Genomic DNA, 12,928 nt, shown 5'->3' on the forward strand with positions numbered 1-12,928 from the left:
CAGGTGTGTTAAATTGGAGTTGGAACTAAAATATGCAGGACTCCGTTCCTCCAGGACCGAGTTTGGACAACCCCGCTCTAAAACATAGGTCTCAAACTTGATTCCTGGAGAGCCGCAGAGCTGCACAGTTTTGCTCCAACCCTAATCCAACACAGCTGATGCAGCTAATCAAGGTGTTCAACACTACTAGAGGCTATTAAGCAGGTGTGAGTTGGAGATGGTTGGAGCTAAATTAGCTGGAGCCCTCCAGAAATGGAGTTTGAGACCATTGCTCTTAAACAGGGGTCACCAATCTCGGTCCAGGAGGGCCGGTTTCCCTGCAGGGTTTAGCTCCAACTTGCCTCAACACAGCTTCCTGGGTGTTTCAAATATACCTAGTAAGAGCTTGATTAGCTTGTTCAGATGTGTTTGATTAGGGTTGGAGCTAAAATCTGCAGGACACCGGACCTCCAGGAACAAGTTTCCAGCAACAGCTCTGCAGTTTTACTCCAACCCTAATCAAACACTGTTGATCCACATAATCGAGGTGTTCAAAAGAGTCACAAACACCTTCATTAGTTGGATCAGCTGTGTTTGAGTAGGGTTGGAGCTAAACTGTGCAGAGCTGCGGCCCTCCAGGAATGGAGTTTGAGACCATTGCTCTAAAAGAAAATACTGAAAAATCTTGACCTGAGCCAAGTTGCCCCATTTACAGATTTCCAAAGCTTCGCACTAGTAACTCCTGAGGTGTAAATGAAGAGTGTGTGTGTGTTTGTGTGTGTGCGAGAGTGACACACTGTTTGCATGTCTGTTATCTCAGTTTTGTTTAATACATATCTATGCAGTGAATAACCAAGGGAGATCTGTTCCTTTAAAAAAAAAAAAACACTAAATATTAATGCTACCTATGTATGTCAGCAGACCTGTGAGCGTGGATGTTCCAGTTCGAGAGGTCATGCATGTGGCTTTGAGGGTATATACTGTACATGTCCAACAATCTCCCCTTCCGCCTTGAACACTTTGCGAAAAGGCAGTTGATCCTATTTTGTAATATTTTCAAATATGTGAATAAAAACATTGGACACCGACAGTGATGAACCTGCAGTTTGTTGATTATTCCTTTAGGTTAACTCCACTAGTGCACTCATCTGTTTCATCAATATGTAATCATTAAAGTCTTGGTGTGCTTCATGCAGGTGAGTGGGATTGACAAACCACCTGTAGAAGACACTATTTTCTTCTACATATTAGTGTTGTCACGATAGTGTTGTCACGACCAATCGATACTGAACTTTGAAAAACATCCAGCTAGCATTTTAGCGCTGTTGTTTTTAAACACCACTAAATTGCCAGTGCGTTCACAGGCTCAACAGAAATGACTGTGATTGGCCGTGAAAGTCATCAGTTCAATCAAACTCACCACTGTTTACTGAGTGTAACCACAGATACAGGGACACTGTAGCGTTTTAAAGCTGAGAAGATCAGCCGGCCTGTTAATAAGCTGACATACGAGCGATCTGCCGATGAATCGACTGATCTTCGCGGCTTTAAAACGCTCCAGTGTCCCTGTATCTGTTGTTACACTCAGTAAACAGCAGTGAGTTTGGTGAACTGATGACCTTCACGGCAAACCAGTCATTTCTGTTGAGCCTGTGAACACAATGGCAAATCAGCGATGTTTAAGAACGCATTCAAATGTTAGCAGGACATGGATGTTTTTAAAATGTCAGTATCGATTGGTACTGAATTCCAGTATCATGACAACACTACTCCATATGTACCAGATTGTGCTTCATAAGTGAGTGGGCTTGACAAACCATCTGTAGACACTATATTTTCCTTTTTAATATGCACCAAACACTTTATAAGCGCACCATACTTTTTGGAAAACATTGTGCGATTCTAAATGTGCTTCATGCAGGTGAGTGGGCTTTATAAACCACCTGTAGGACACACTCTTTCCTCTATGCACCAGAGAGTTTTTTATAAACACTCCATGTTCCTGGAAATACAGTGCATTTTTACCATGCTTGATGCAGGTGAGTGGGCTTGACAAACCACTTGTAGGCCACACTTCCTCCTGCATATGCTCAGAAAAAAGTTGACTTGCCATAGCATTTATTTACTGCTGCTCTGAGATGTTTGAAGTGCTTCTTTTATCATCACTTGCAAGTCACTTTCGATAAAAGTCATTCATTCTTCTGCTTTTCTGGGGCCAGGTCTCGAGGGCAGCAGTCTTAGCTTCCTCCAGCTTCTCTGAGGGGATCCAGAGGTGTTTCCAGGCCAGCTGAGAGACATAGTTCCTCCAGCGTGTCCTGGGTCCTCCCCGAGGCCTCCTCCCAGTGGGACGTGCCTGGAACACCACCTTAGATAGGCATCCAGGAGCCACCTCAGCTGGCTTATCTCGATGTGGAGGAGCAACAGCTCTACTCTGAGCTCCTCCCGGGTGACAGAGCTCCTTACGCTATCTATAAGGGTGCGCACTGCCACCATGCGAAGGGAACTCATTTGGATAAATATTCAATAAATAATGTTTTTGTACTCAAGTCAAAGTGTCTAATTATGGGCTACTCATCTTACAGAAAATCCCATTGGATGAATAAAGGGAGTAAGCCGAAGGAAAATGAATGAATGAATTCTCAAAAAAGGACGAATAACATTCTGATGACATCTCTTTGACTCAATAAGATTCCTATTTATCTAACAGACTTGCTAGCATGTCCTGGAGCAGAATTAGCATACATTTTAATGTGTTCTTTATTGTTTTGTTCATATTTTGAGATCATTTTAATTCACAGGGCTTGCTGTGCTGCGGTCTCCACCCTCCAAGATTGAAAACTTTCTTTGTAGGCCTTTCCTGGACTGAGATCCTGCAAAACCAGTCTGCTTCTGAATATCTGGCGACACTCCCAGTTGAGTATAAATTAAAGCAGACATATAAGAGTTAACATGCCCTCCTCTGTGCTCTGCTGATACATGTACAAACTCTGTTGGCATTAGAAAATGAGCGTGAGCAATAACGGTTTGGGAGGTTCAGGGTGTGGAGAGTTGCGAGACTTGTGTTGTGTTTTTGTCTTTGCATTCTTTAGGATTGCTGTTTTTATTAGGGCTTGTATCTGCATGTGGATGATCGCAGTCAGTGAATGTAGTCGTGAATGACACAGTTACACGTTTATTTGATGAACACAGAAACATTGTCAAGTAAGTTACAGCAGAATCGTACGAATCAAATGTTCTGTTGTTTTTTGGATATTAAATGAGAGATATGCACAGCTAGTGTTTTTCAGCCAATGATAAACTTCCGGTGAAAGCTTAATGTGATTTATTTTCAATTTCATAAGGTTCCTATTACAGCATTGATGTTGTAATGTAATTACAATACATTCAGTTAAATAGACTTGAGCATTCATTTAGTTGTTCATATATAAAACTAGATGAAAGACTGTAACCGCTAGCGCATCAGGATCAGCAGGCGAAATAAACAGTCATATTTTAAAGACATGGAAAATATAGTTTAATACAGTGCTCCTGTCCTGTCTGAAACCCACTTTGTATCGGCTATCTATCAGGCAGTGAAGACCACTGATTTTGAAAGAAATCAGCCTTAAATGCTTAAATGTACTCAGACCTTAAATGTACTCATTTTATAATGAAAAGACAGGTCGCCGGAAGCACCGAGGCTGGCAGGCTGAAATTTAAAGTCTGTGTGCATATAGCCCATTGGATATGAAATATTTATATAGAAAAACCTAGTGAAAAAGTCCGGGTGTCCGCTGGGTCTTAAAATGTCTTCAATTTCAAAACCTACATTTTAAGACTTAAAAAGTTTTCAATTCATTAACATATTATGTTGTAGGTCTTAAATCGTTTTAAACAGGTCTTCATTTTGCTTTGTCCAAGTAAAGCTGCTTAATTTGGGCCGACATCCACCCAATGACTAACAATATATCTCTCGATAAAACCTTATTTTTTATATTTGTTTTTTTTATTGCAGATACAATTGACAACAGCTGTTTAATTTATTATTTTTATTTTTTTATTTTTGTTTTAACAGCAAATTCCCCTAATTAAATAATAAAAACTAAAAACAATTACACAATATCTCATGACAATATCGGGCCATTAGAAAAAAAAACTTACACTACCTGACAATAGTCTTGTCATCTATCCAAGCTTTAGGAACAACAAATAATAACTTGACTTTTAGTTCTCTCACACACCCCCCCCCATATTGAATGTAACCCCAAACCATGATTTGTCCTTTACCAAACTTGACTGATTGCTATAAGAATCTTGGCTCTGTACAGGCTCCAATAGGTCCTCTGCAGTTTTTGTGATGATTGGGATGCAGTTCAACAGATGATTCATGGGAAAAAAAAATCAACCCTCTGCCACTTTTCCAAATGATCCACTAGAAGTCAAGTTATTATTTGTTGCTCTTATAACTGGGTTCAATAACAAGACTTTTGTCAGGTAGTGTACCTGGTACCTGGTACCTAAAGTCTAAAATTTCATGCTTAATGGTCTTAAAAGGGCTCTTAAAAAGTCCTAAATTTGACTTGATGAAACCAGCAGAAACCCTGAAAAGTGTAGATGGAGACATCAAGAAAATGAATACAATCATTTGAAGAAACTAGCTAATTGTAAATTTAAAATAACCCCATATAATTGTTTATCCATAAAACATCTCAAATGAAATAAGCATCAGTTACTTAAAATTAAAAAATACATACATACATGCATATATATATTTTTGTCACTAGTCATAAGAGGATGATCACTGCTGACCTATTAAAACTTCAAGCATTAACGCAATTCATTACGCTCAGTGATGTTTTTGATCTAATATTTATATTGTGGCATAAAATTAAAACATGCAAATTATACCAGATCATACAAATGATATGTATAACACTTAGACAAGCTGTTTATAATTGTTTAGATGAAGTGTGTCACGCTGCAAGACACTTTTTCATATTTCTTGTCATATGAATTATCTTTATTATATTGTGCAATCTGCAATTCTTGGTATATTTCTGTAACTGCATAAGAATGGAAGCAGGTGTGTGGAAAATGTAGACGTCTTGAAGAGTCCGTATGGTTAGGGCAGCTGTGTGTAGTAAATCATGGCGATCACTAATGTGAAAAACTGTAGGACAGATTAAAAAGTGCATCAGAAGAGTGAATATTAGTGTACTTATATAAAAATAACTGACTTACATTAAACTGAATTAAAACACCAACCTGAATGTCATATAACTTAAAAAACATGATTTAAGTACTAAATATAATGCATTTTAGTGAGTTAAAGATTTTGTCATTATCAGTAAAATATTACTAGCAAAGCATAGGAAAAATGTCTTGTCACAGCAAAAAATAAATAAAAAAATTAATTGCACATGATGTATTTTACAGGTCTTACATACACTCACTGGCCACTTTATTAGGTACACCTTACTAGTACCGGGTTGGACCCCCTTTTGCCTTCAGAACTGCCTTATTCCTTCGTGGCATGATTTCAAGAAGGTACTAAAAAAATTCCTCTCAGATTTTGGTCCATATTGACATGATAGCATCACACAGTTGTTGCAGATTTGTCGGCTGCACGTCCTTGATGCAAAAGCTCCCGTTCCACCACATCCCAAAGGTGCTCTATTGGATTGAACTCTGGTGACTGTGGAGGCCATTTGAGTACAGTGAACTCATTGTCATGTTCAAGAAACCAGTCTGAGATGATTCATGTGTTATGACATGGTGCGGTATCCTGCTGGAAGTAGCCATCAGAAGATAGGTACACTGTGGTCATAAAGGGATGGACATGGTCAGCAACAATATTCAGGTTGGCTGTGGTGTTGACACGATCCTCAATTAGTACTAATGGGCACAAAGTGTGCCAAGAAAATATCTCCCTTAGCATTACACCACCACCAGCAGCCTGAACTGTTGATACAAAACAGGATGGATTCATGCTTTCATGTTGTTGACGTCAAATTCTGACTGAATTCTGAATTCTGAAATTCCGAATGTTGCAGCAGAAATCGAGACTCATCAGACCAGGCAACGTTTTTCCAATCTTCTGAGCCTGTGCGAATTGTAGCCTGAGTTTCCTGTTCTTAGCTGACAGGAGTGGCACCTGGTGTGGTCTTCTGCTGCTGTTGCCCATCTAACTCAAGGTTCGACGTGTTGTGCGTTCAGAGATGCTCTTCTGCAGACCTCTGTTGTAAAGAGTGGTTATTTGAGTTACTGTTGCCTTTCTATCAGTAAATGCCACTCACTGGATATTTTCTCTTTTTCAGACCATTCTCTGTAAACCCTAGAGATGGTTGTGCGTAAAAATCCCAGTAGATCAGCAGTTTCTGAAATACTCAGAGCAGCCCGTCTGGCACCAACAACCATGCCATGTTCAAAGTCACTTAAATCCCCTTTGTTCCCCATTCTGATGCTCGGTTTGAACTGCAGCAGATCGTCTTGACCATGTCTACATCCCTGAATGCATTGAGCTGCTGTCATGTAATTGGCTGATTAGAAATTTGCGTTAACCAGCAGTTGGACAGGTGTACCTAATAAAGTGGCCAGTGAGTGTATGTCTTACATAAATTTTAATGTTTTAAGGATTTTACATGTACATTTTTTTATTGGTGAAACTATTACAGCAGAACATTTCTCCTGGAATAATATTAAACATTTCTTTAAATATTTAGTTGAAAGATATTAAACAACTGGTGTTATTAGTTATTATTTATTTGCCTTTTATATTTATATTGAATATGCTCTCTATTTTTCATAGAGAATCATTTTTCCCCACAGATATTGTTGCTGATATGGCTTTAAATAATAAATATCTATTAAAGATATTTTATCTATCTAATAAAAAAAATCTAAATATAATAAAATGCAAGAGCATGTCCAGTACAATTTATAGAGGTCATAAATGTCTCAATTATATGACTTATATGACTATATGACTTACCACCAACATGAGAACGGAGAAACCGTACCAGCTCACAGCCCAGGTATAACGGCTTAACACAGATTCAATGTACTGGAAGCAACCCTGAAGAATCAAAACAAAAAGCAGAAAACAATTGAACAACATGTGAAGCTTTTAAATGTTTCAGATTTTCATTGCAAAAAATCAGAGAGATGCAGCTCATATAAACAGTTTAAAACTGGTCCATCCTGAAAATAAATTATCAAAAATATACATAATTTAAAAAAGTAACATTAAATTAATTCATCTTGCTATGATCTGAACTGCCCCAAAAGCATGGAAAATGTATAATAATGTAAGTGAATCTTTGTATGCCTAATTAGTATTAAAGGTCCCAGGAAGTGCTTTGAAATATGCATTTTTATTCAATGTCTGACATAATCTCAACTGAAATATGAAGAGAGGGTGGGACATAGTGTAGCCCCTTATATCAGGTTTAAATCTTTTAAATGCAAACTTTGTCACTGTTTTGGTGCGCACTAGCTTATAGATGTCTTATAGTTTATCTATAAATAAACTAACAATACTGATACGAACATCTAAACAACTTTATTTTTTATCATGGCTACCATTTTTCGCAGCAATGTTACAGATCTGAGGTCTACTTCTGGAGTTGCGTACAACCATTGCACCTGCTGCAGCCATCTTATGGCAGCAAAGTTTCTGTATATTAAGCCAGAATATATAGTTCCTAGAGTATAGAGTATAGTTCCTAGCCATATAAACCTTGAAAATAGCATCTTATCATTTCCCATTGGGATTTTTACACAATGCAACTACAGAAGATTCAAGCTTTAAATAGGAAAATTATCAAAACTCTTTTTCCTTTTTTTATGCTAATGGTCTAATCTGATTCAATTATTTATGCTAAGCTAAAAGTGCTCCAACCAGACCCAGAGATCATCTCAATGGATTAAAAAATGGTAAAACTCAAATCTAAATCAGGTGACATATTATGAGGCTCTAAATGTTACCTGTGTGAACATGCTGGTCATCTCACCAGCTTTACAGCTTATTACATTTGCCACCTCAAAGTTACTGCTCTGTCTTCTGCAGCAGGCGAGGGGCCATAGAGATGCAGCACCAAACAGTTGCCTGTAGGTGGAGTTATACTGTATCCAGTCCTTCGGACCATCAGCGCCACAGCACTGGACCTGTGGAAGAGAAGGTGTTGAATTTTAAATTGTTGTTTAGTGTCTATACACTCTCAGAAATAAATGTACGAGAGCTGTCACTGGGGTGGTTCCTTTTCAAAAAGTACCAACCCAGGCTCATTCTCTGTATACATTTCTGGAGTGTGCCAAATACATCCCAGGAGCTTCGTTTTTTTGCAGCCATACGTACTTCTAACCACATAATTCGCGATCTCCTGAAATATATATAGGGCTACGTTTTCAGAATGAGCCTATGTTGCAAGGTACATATTTGTACTTAAAGGGGTCAAGCTGGTACCTCAAAGGCAGGGGTGTCCAAACTCAGTCCTGGAGGGGTGATGTCCTGCTGAGTTTAGCTCCAACTTGCTTCAACACACCTGCCAGGAAGTTTCTAGTATATCTAGTAGGAGCTTGATAAGCTGGTTCAGGTGGGTTTGATTAGGGTTGGAGCTAAACTCTCCAGGACACCGGCCCTCTAGGACCAACTTTGGTCACCCCTGCTCAAAGGTACACACTGGTACCTAAAGATTTCAAGAAGTACACTTTTGTACTTTTTAGGTCCTAAAATGTACCATTGAGGTATTAATAAAGTATTTTGAAAAGGTGCCACCCCAGTGACAGCTCTCTTACTTTTATTTCTGAGAGTGTATAATAATCCTAACGTTTATTTTTCTAAGGTTTACAATGTAAATCCAATTAGAACCAATTGTTTGGTAAACAAAGTAAGTCTCTTATCATATATGCATATGCATATGCAAATTATTCAATACCATTACTGAAATGAATATAAAAAACTATATAAATATATGTATTTACACTCATTTACAGTTTTACAATAATTTGCGCATCAATGGATTTGCTCTTCAGTGTTTGGAGTTCAGCAGTGAAAGTTAAATCACACTGAACTGAACTAAACTGAACTTCAACTCTGAAAACTGGACTGACACAGTTTCAATTTACTAGAACTTCTATGTTAAGCTGCTTTGACACAATCTACACAATCTACAAAAGCGCTAGAGAAATAAAGATGAATTGAATTTACATAAGTAAACATATAGACTCAATGATGGGCAAAAAAAATCAGCGGAAATCTGCCAATTTTTGCAGGTGAAAATTCCATGTGAGCTGATTATCCTGTCAAGAGGATATCAGACTTTTGCAACAGTTATTCTGAGAGGTTAATGAAACTGGTTTTTCCACATCAGGATTTTGTTTGCAGCAAGACGTGTTATATCAGGTCTGAGTTGGAATTGATTATTTTTCTTTCTTTAATATTACGTACTGGTGAAGTCAACAATTTTTTTTAATTTGAGTTCTTTTTAAAATATTTCCAAAGTGCTGTTTAATGGAGAGACGTTTTCAACACTATTAAATATAATAGTTTTAATAACTCATTTTTAATAACTCATTTATTTTGTTTTGCCATGATGACAGTACATAGTATTTTTCTAGTTATGTTGCAGGATACTAGTATTTATATTAAAGTGCAATTTAAAAGCTTAACTAGGTTAATTAGGTTAACTAGGCAAGATAGGATAATTAGGCAAGTCATTGGACAACAGTGGTTTGTTCTATAGCCAGGGCTATTAATACATAGACCTATATATAAAGTAAAAAAAAAATTAAAACTGCTGTTACTCTAGCCAAACTAAAAGAAATTCAAGAGTTCACACTCAGATATTACTTGATAATAATAGCAGGTTTGGCATGCTGTCCCGGGAGAGAACCCTGAGCTCGGAGATAATTGAGCCCAGTGTCCTGCCTGGTCAATAAGCATGTAAGGGGGTCCGAGATCAGGTAGTACTCGAGAGCCCCCTTCTGGTACAGGGGGAGATGGGGTGAATGGGGGGTGGATTCTTCAAAAAACGAAGATGGGGGAGTAATGCTAGTTGAGCTATTTATAGTGACTTTGGAATGATCCAATTGGCTTACTAATGATTACAGAAGAGGGGCCCGGCCCGATCAATCATATCACGTGCTGCTCTCAAAATTAGTTTGTGAAACTTCACTTTCTTCTGAAGAAAAAAGATGTATTAAAATATATACATAGTATATAAAAATACTATGAAAATTTCTTTGCTCCATTAAACATCAATATTTAAAAAACTAAAATTTTCACAGGAGGGCTAATAATGTAGCATTTAACTGTAAGTATGTGCATCAGTTTTAGAAACAACCCTTGCACAGGTGACAGGAAGCTGTGTTTGTTGAGATCATCGCTCATGTTCTGCTTACCTGAGTCATCACGTTGTTCCATGTGGTAGTAATCTGCTGTCCTTGTGTGCTGCTGTCCGCATAATACTGGAGCATCTGTTTCTTTACAAGGTTGCTGTTCCCAACCAGCTATATTAAAGAAAATAGCATTTTATTTTTATTTTTTTAAATGAAGAATTACATAATAAATGTTCATCCAGAAATACAGAATTGATACCCTGTTGTGTGACTTTTTTATCACCATCTTTAACATAATATAATATTAATTTGCTTTATTTTACAGCATTAAGAGGCTGGCTGAACTCACATAATCCCGGTTGGTTGCTGATGTGATGGCAGATGCAGATTCAAACAAAAAGATGATGAACATTATGATAAGGTACTGTGGGAAGATGAGAGGTAGAAGTAGTTATGTTAATGCAGTTATATTAAGTGATGGGAAAAAGTAATATAGTACAATCTAAAGTCACTTATAAAAAGTAGCTAAATATGTTCCTTAGCTTTACCTTTTAAGAAAAATAATGTGAAAGTGTGTGTTATGTTAATTTTGCACTTTATTGTCATTTTAAAGAGTAGTTATGCTTAAAATGATAATATATATCTATTTTACCCAACACTGGTCATAACTCATTTCACATAGTGAATGTGATTGTCTCACTAAAGCTGATTTTGGATCAATAGGGATTAATCTGGTTGTATTGGTAGGTAAAATGGTAGGATTGTAGGCTAGATTTATCAATATCTTTTAAAACGTACCACCAGCATGAGTGCACGGCTTCTTTTCAGGGCAGCGAAGATGCCAAAGATGCATGTGAGGAAAAACGCAAAGCCTGTAAATATGGCAATCCAGGCTCCGGCAAAGATGTCGTCTTTCCCTGATACACCAGATATCGGGTAGAGTTTATATCCATCCACTGCAACCCAAATGGCCACCGCAGATAACGCCAGTCCTGCTCCCTGCAGATGGTAAATGCGTATTTTAAGCTTGGAAAATCACACTGTAAATAGAATTTGTTGAGTCAACTATTAAAAAAAATGTGGTAACACTTTACTTTGATGGTCAATTTGAGTATTAGTAGACTGTCGGCTTAATATCTGTTGATACAGACATTCAACAGACATATAACTGACTATAAGAAACTTTGCAAGTACATGTCAACACTAACCCCAATCTAACAGTCTACTTATATTCTAATGAGAATTAGTTGTCATGTAGATGCAGTGTAACTTACATTCAACAAACCGATCATCAAAATAAAGTGTGACCAAAGAGATTGTTACTCCACTGACTAAATTATTGTTGTTGTCTTGACAGAATATTTCTTGGTAAAATAATTAATAATTTGAGCTCAATTAACTTTAAACTTTTTTTATAAGTCCAGGTAATAAATTTGCTCAAGTTAACTTCAAGTTAAGTAACTTAAAGTCAAGTCAACCTAAGTGAAGTTGTTAACTGGAAAATATATTTGAACTTATATATTTGAATCGATGTGCCATTTAAACAAAAGCAAGTTTGTTAGCGTATGGCTTTAAATCTTAAGACAATAAAACCTACTTGCTTTAATTTGTTTAGAATTTAACACACAAAAATATGCACAAAAGCATGCACATCAATCTCTAATGGGTGCTCAGCCAACTCCACCCAAAAAAGAGAAGTGTTTGAGGGATTGTTAAAGTGATTATTAAACAAATCTTATTTATATATATATATATATATATATATATATATATATATATATATATATATATATATATATATATATATATATATATATATATATATGCCTATTAAAAGAATAAACATAATGTTTCTATTTTTAAATTTCATACTTACAGCAGCAAGTGCATTCAAGCCAACAACTGCAACCATCAAACATGTCACGGCTCCCATGGCTGTAGAGTATTTCTGGCCTGGTCACTCTCTGCTGAAGAAAAGTAACAGTAATGGTCATGATGAACGTAAACATAAATAGTAATATAAACTAAGAAAATATTTATTAACATATATAATGCTATTTGCATTTGAAACTATTTCTAAACTAATGCATGCAGTAAAAGTAAATCACTTAGATTTAAATTTGCTTTGTGAGAATTAATTGAGACAAATCACAGTTCTTAAAAGAGCTGAATATCGGAAATGTAATCAACAATAAATAGACATATAAATAAATAAAAATATATATTTTTAGTATAAATAATGCTATTTACTTTGACTTTTTTTCTAAATAAATGCAAACAGTAAAAGTAAAAAATTGAGATTTAATTTAGAATTGTTTTTTTAAGACCAATCTTTAAAAAACAAACATTGAATATTGGAAATTAAATCAACAATTAATACACATATAAACCAAGAAAAACTATATTTAACATATGCATAAACCTTCTCTAAATTAATGCATAAAGTAAAAGTGAAATATTCACATTAATTTAGCTTTGTGAAAAATATTTAACACAGATCTCAGTTCTTAAAAAACATACAGTGAATATTGGAAATGAAATCAACAATAAACTGATCAATTTTAGAGCAAACGTGTAGGCAAAAGCAAAGTGAAGCAAACACTAATAGAAACAATCTGCTCCGGGACCCACC

General features: G+C 36.3%; 1 protein-coding gene across 2 annotated transcripts in view; it reads right to left on the reverse strand.

Moving 5' to 3' along the window:
- Positions 1-3,135: 3,135 nt before the first annotated feature.
- The window catches only part of upk1a (uroplakin 1a), a 9,896-nt gene continuing 103 nt past the window's right edge, over positions 3,136-12,928 (reverse strand). The window contains exons 1-8 of one of the 2 annotated variants that reach the window (XM_056475707.1): position 12,928; positions 12,173-12,260; positions 11,095-11,295; positions 10,646-10,720; positions 10,360-10,467; positions 7,945-8,124; positions 6,950-7,033; positions 3,136-5,128 (exon numbers count right to left, since the gene is read on the reverse strand). The exon at position 12,928 is cut by the window's right edge and continues 103 nt beyond it. In XM_056475707.1, coding sequence (XP_056331682.1) covers positions 5,081-5,128; positions 6,950-7,033; positions 7,945-8,124; positions 10,360-10,467; positions 10,646-10,720; positions 11,095-11,295; positions 12,173-12,229 — 753 coding nt within the window. In that variant the 5' untranslated portion in view covers positions 12,230-12,260; position 12,928 and the 3' untranslated portion in view covers positions 3,136-5,080. Of the gene's footprint in view, positions 5,129-6,949; positions 7,034-7,944; positions 8,125-10,359; positions 10,468-10,645; positions 10,721-11,094; positions 11,296-12,172; positions 12,264-12,927 lie in introns of both variants that reach the window. The other variant, XM_056475709.1, reaches the window with a different exon arrangement.

The sequence above is a fragment of the Danio aesculapii genome, chromosome 16 (genome assembly GCF_903798145.1).
Source record: "Danio aesculapii chromosome 16, fDanAes4.1, whole genome shotgun sequence".
Classification (NCBI taxonomy): domain Eukaryota; kingdom Metazoa; phylum Chordata; class Actinopteri; order Cypriniformes; family Danionidae; genus Danio; species Danio aesculapii.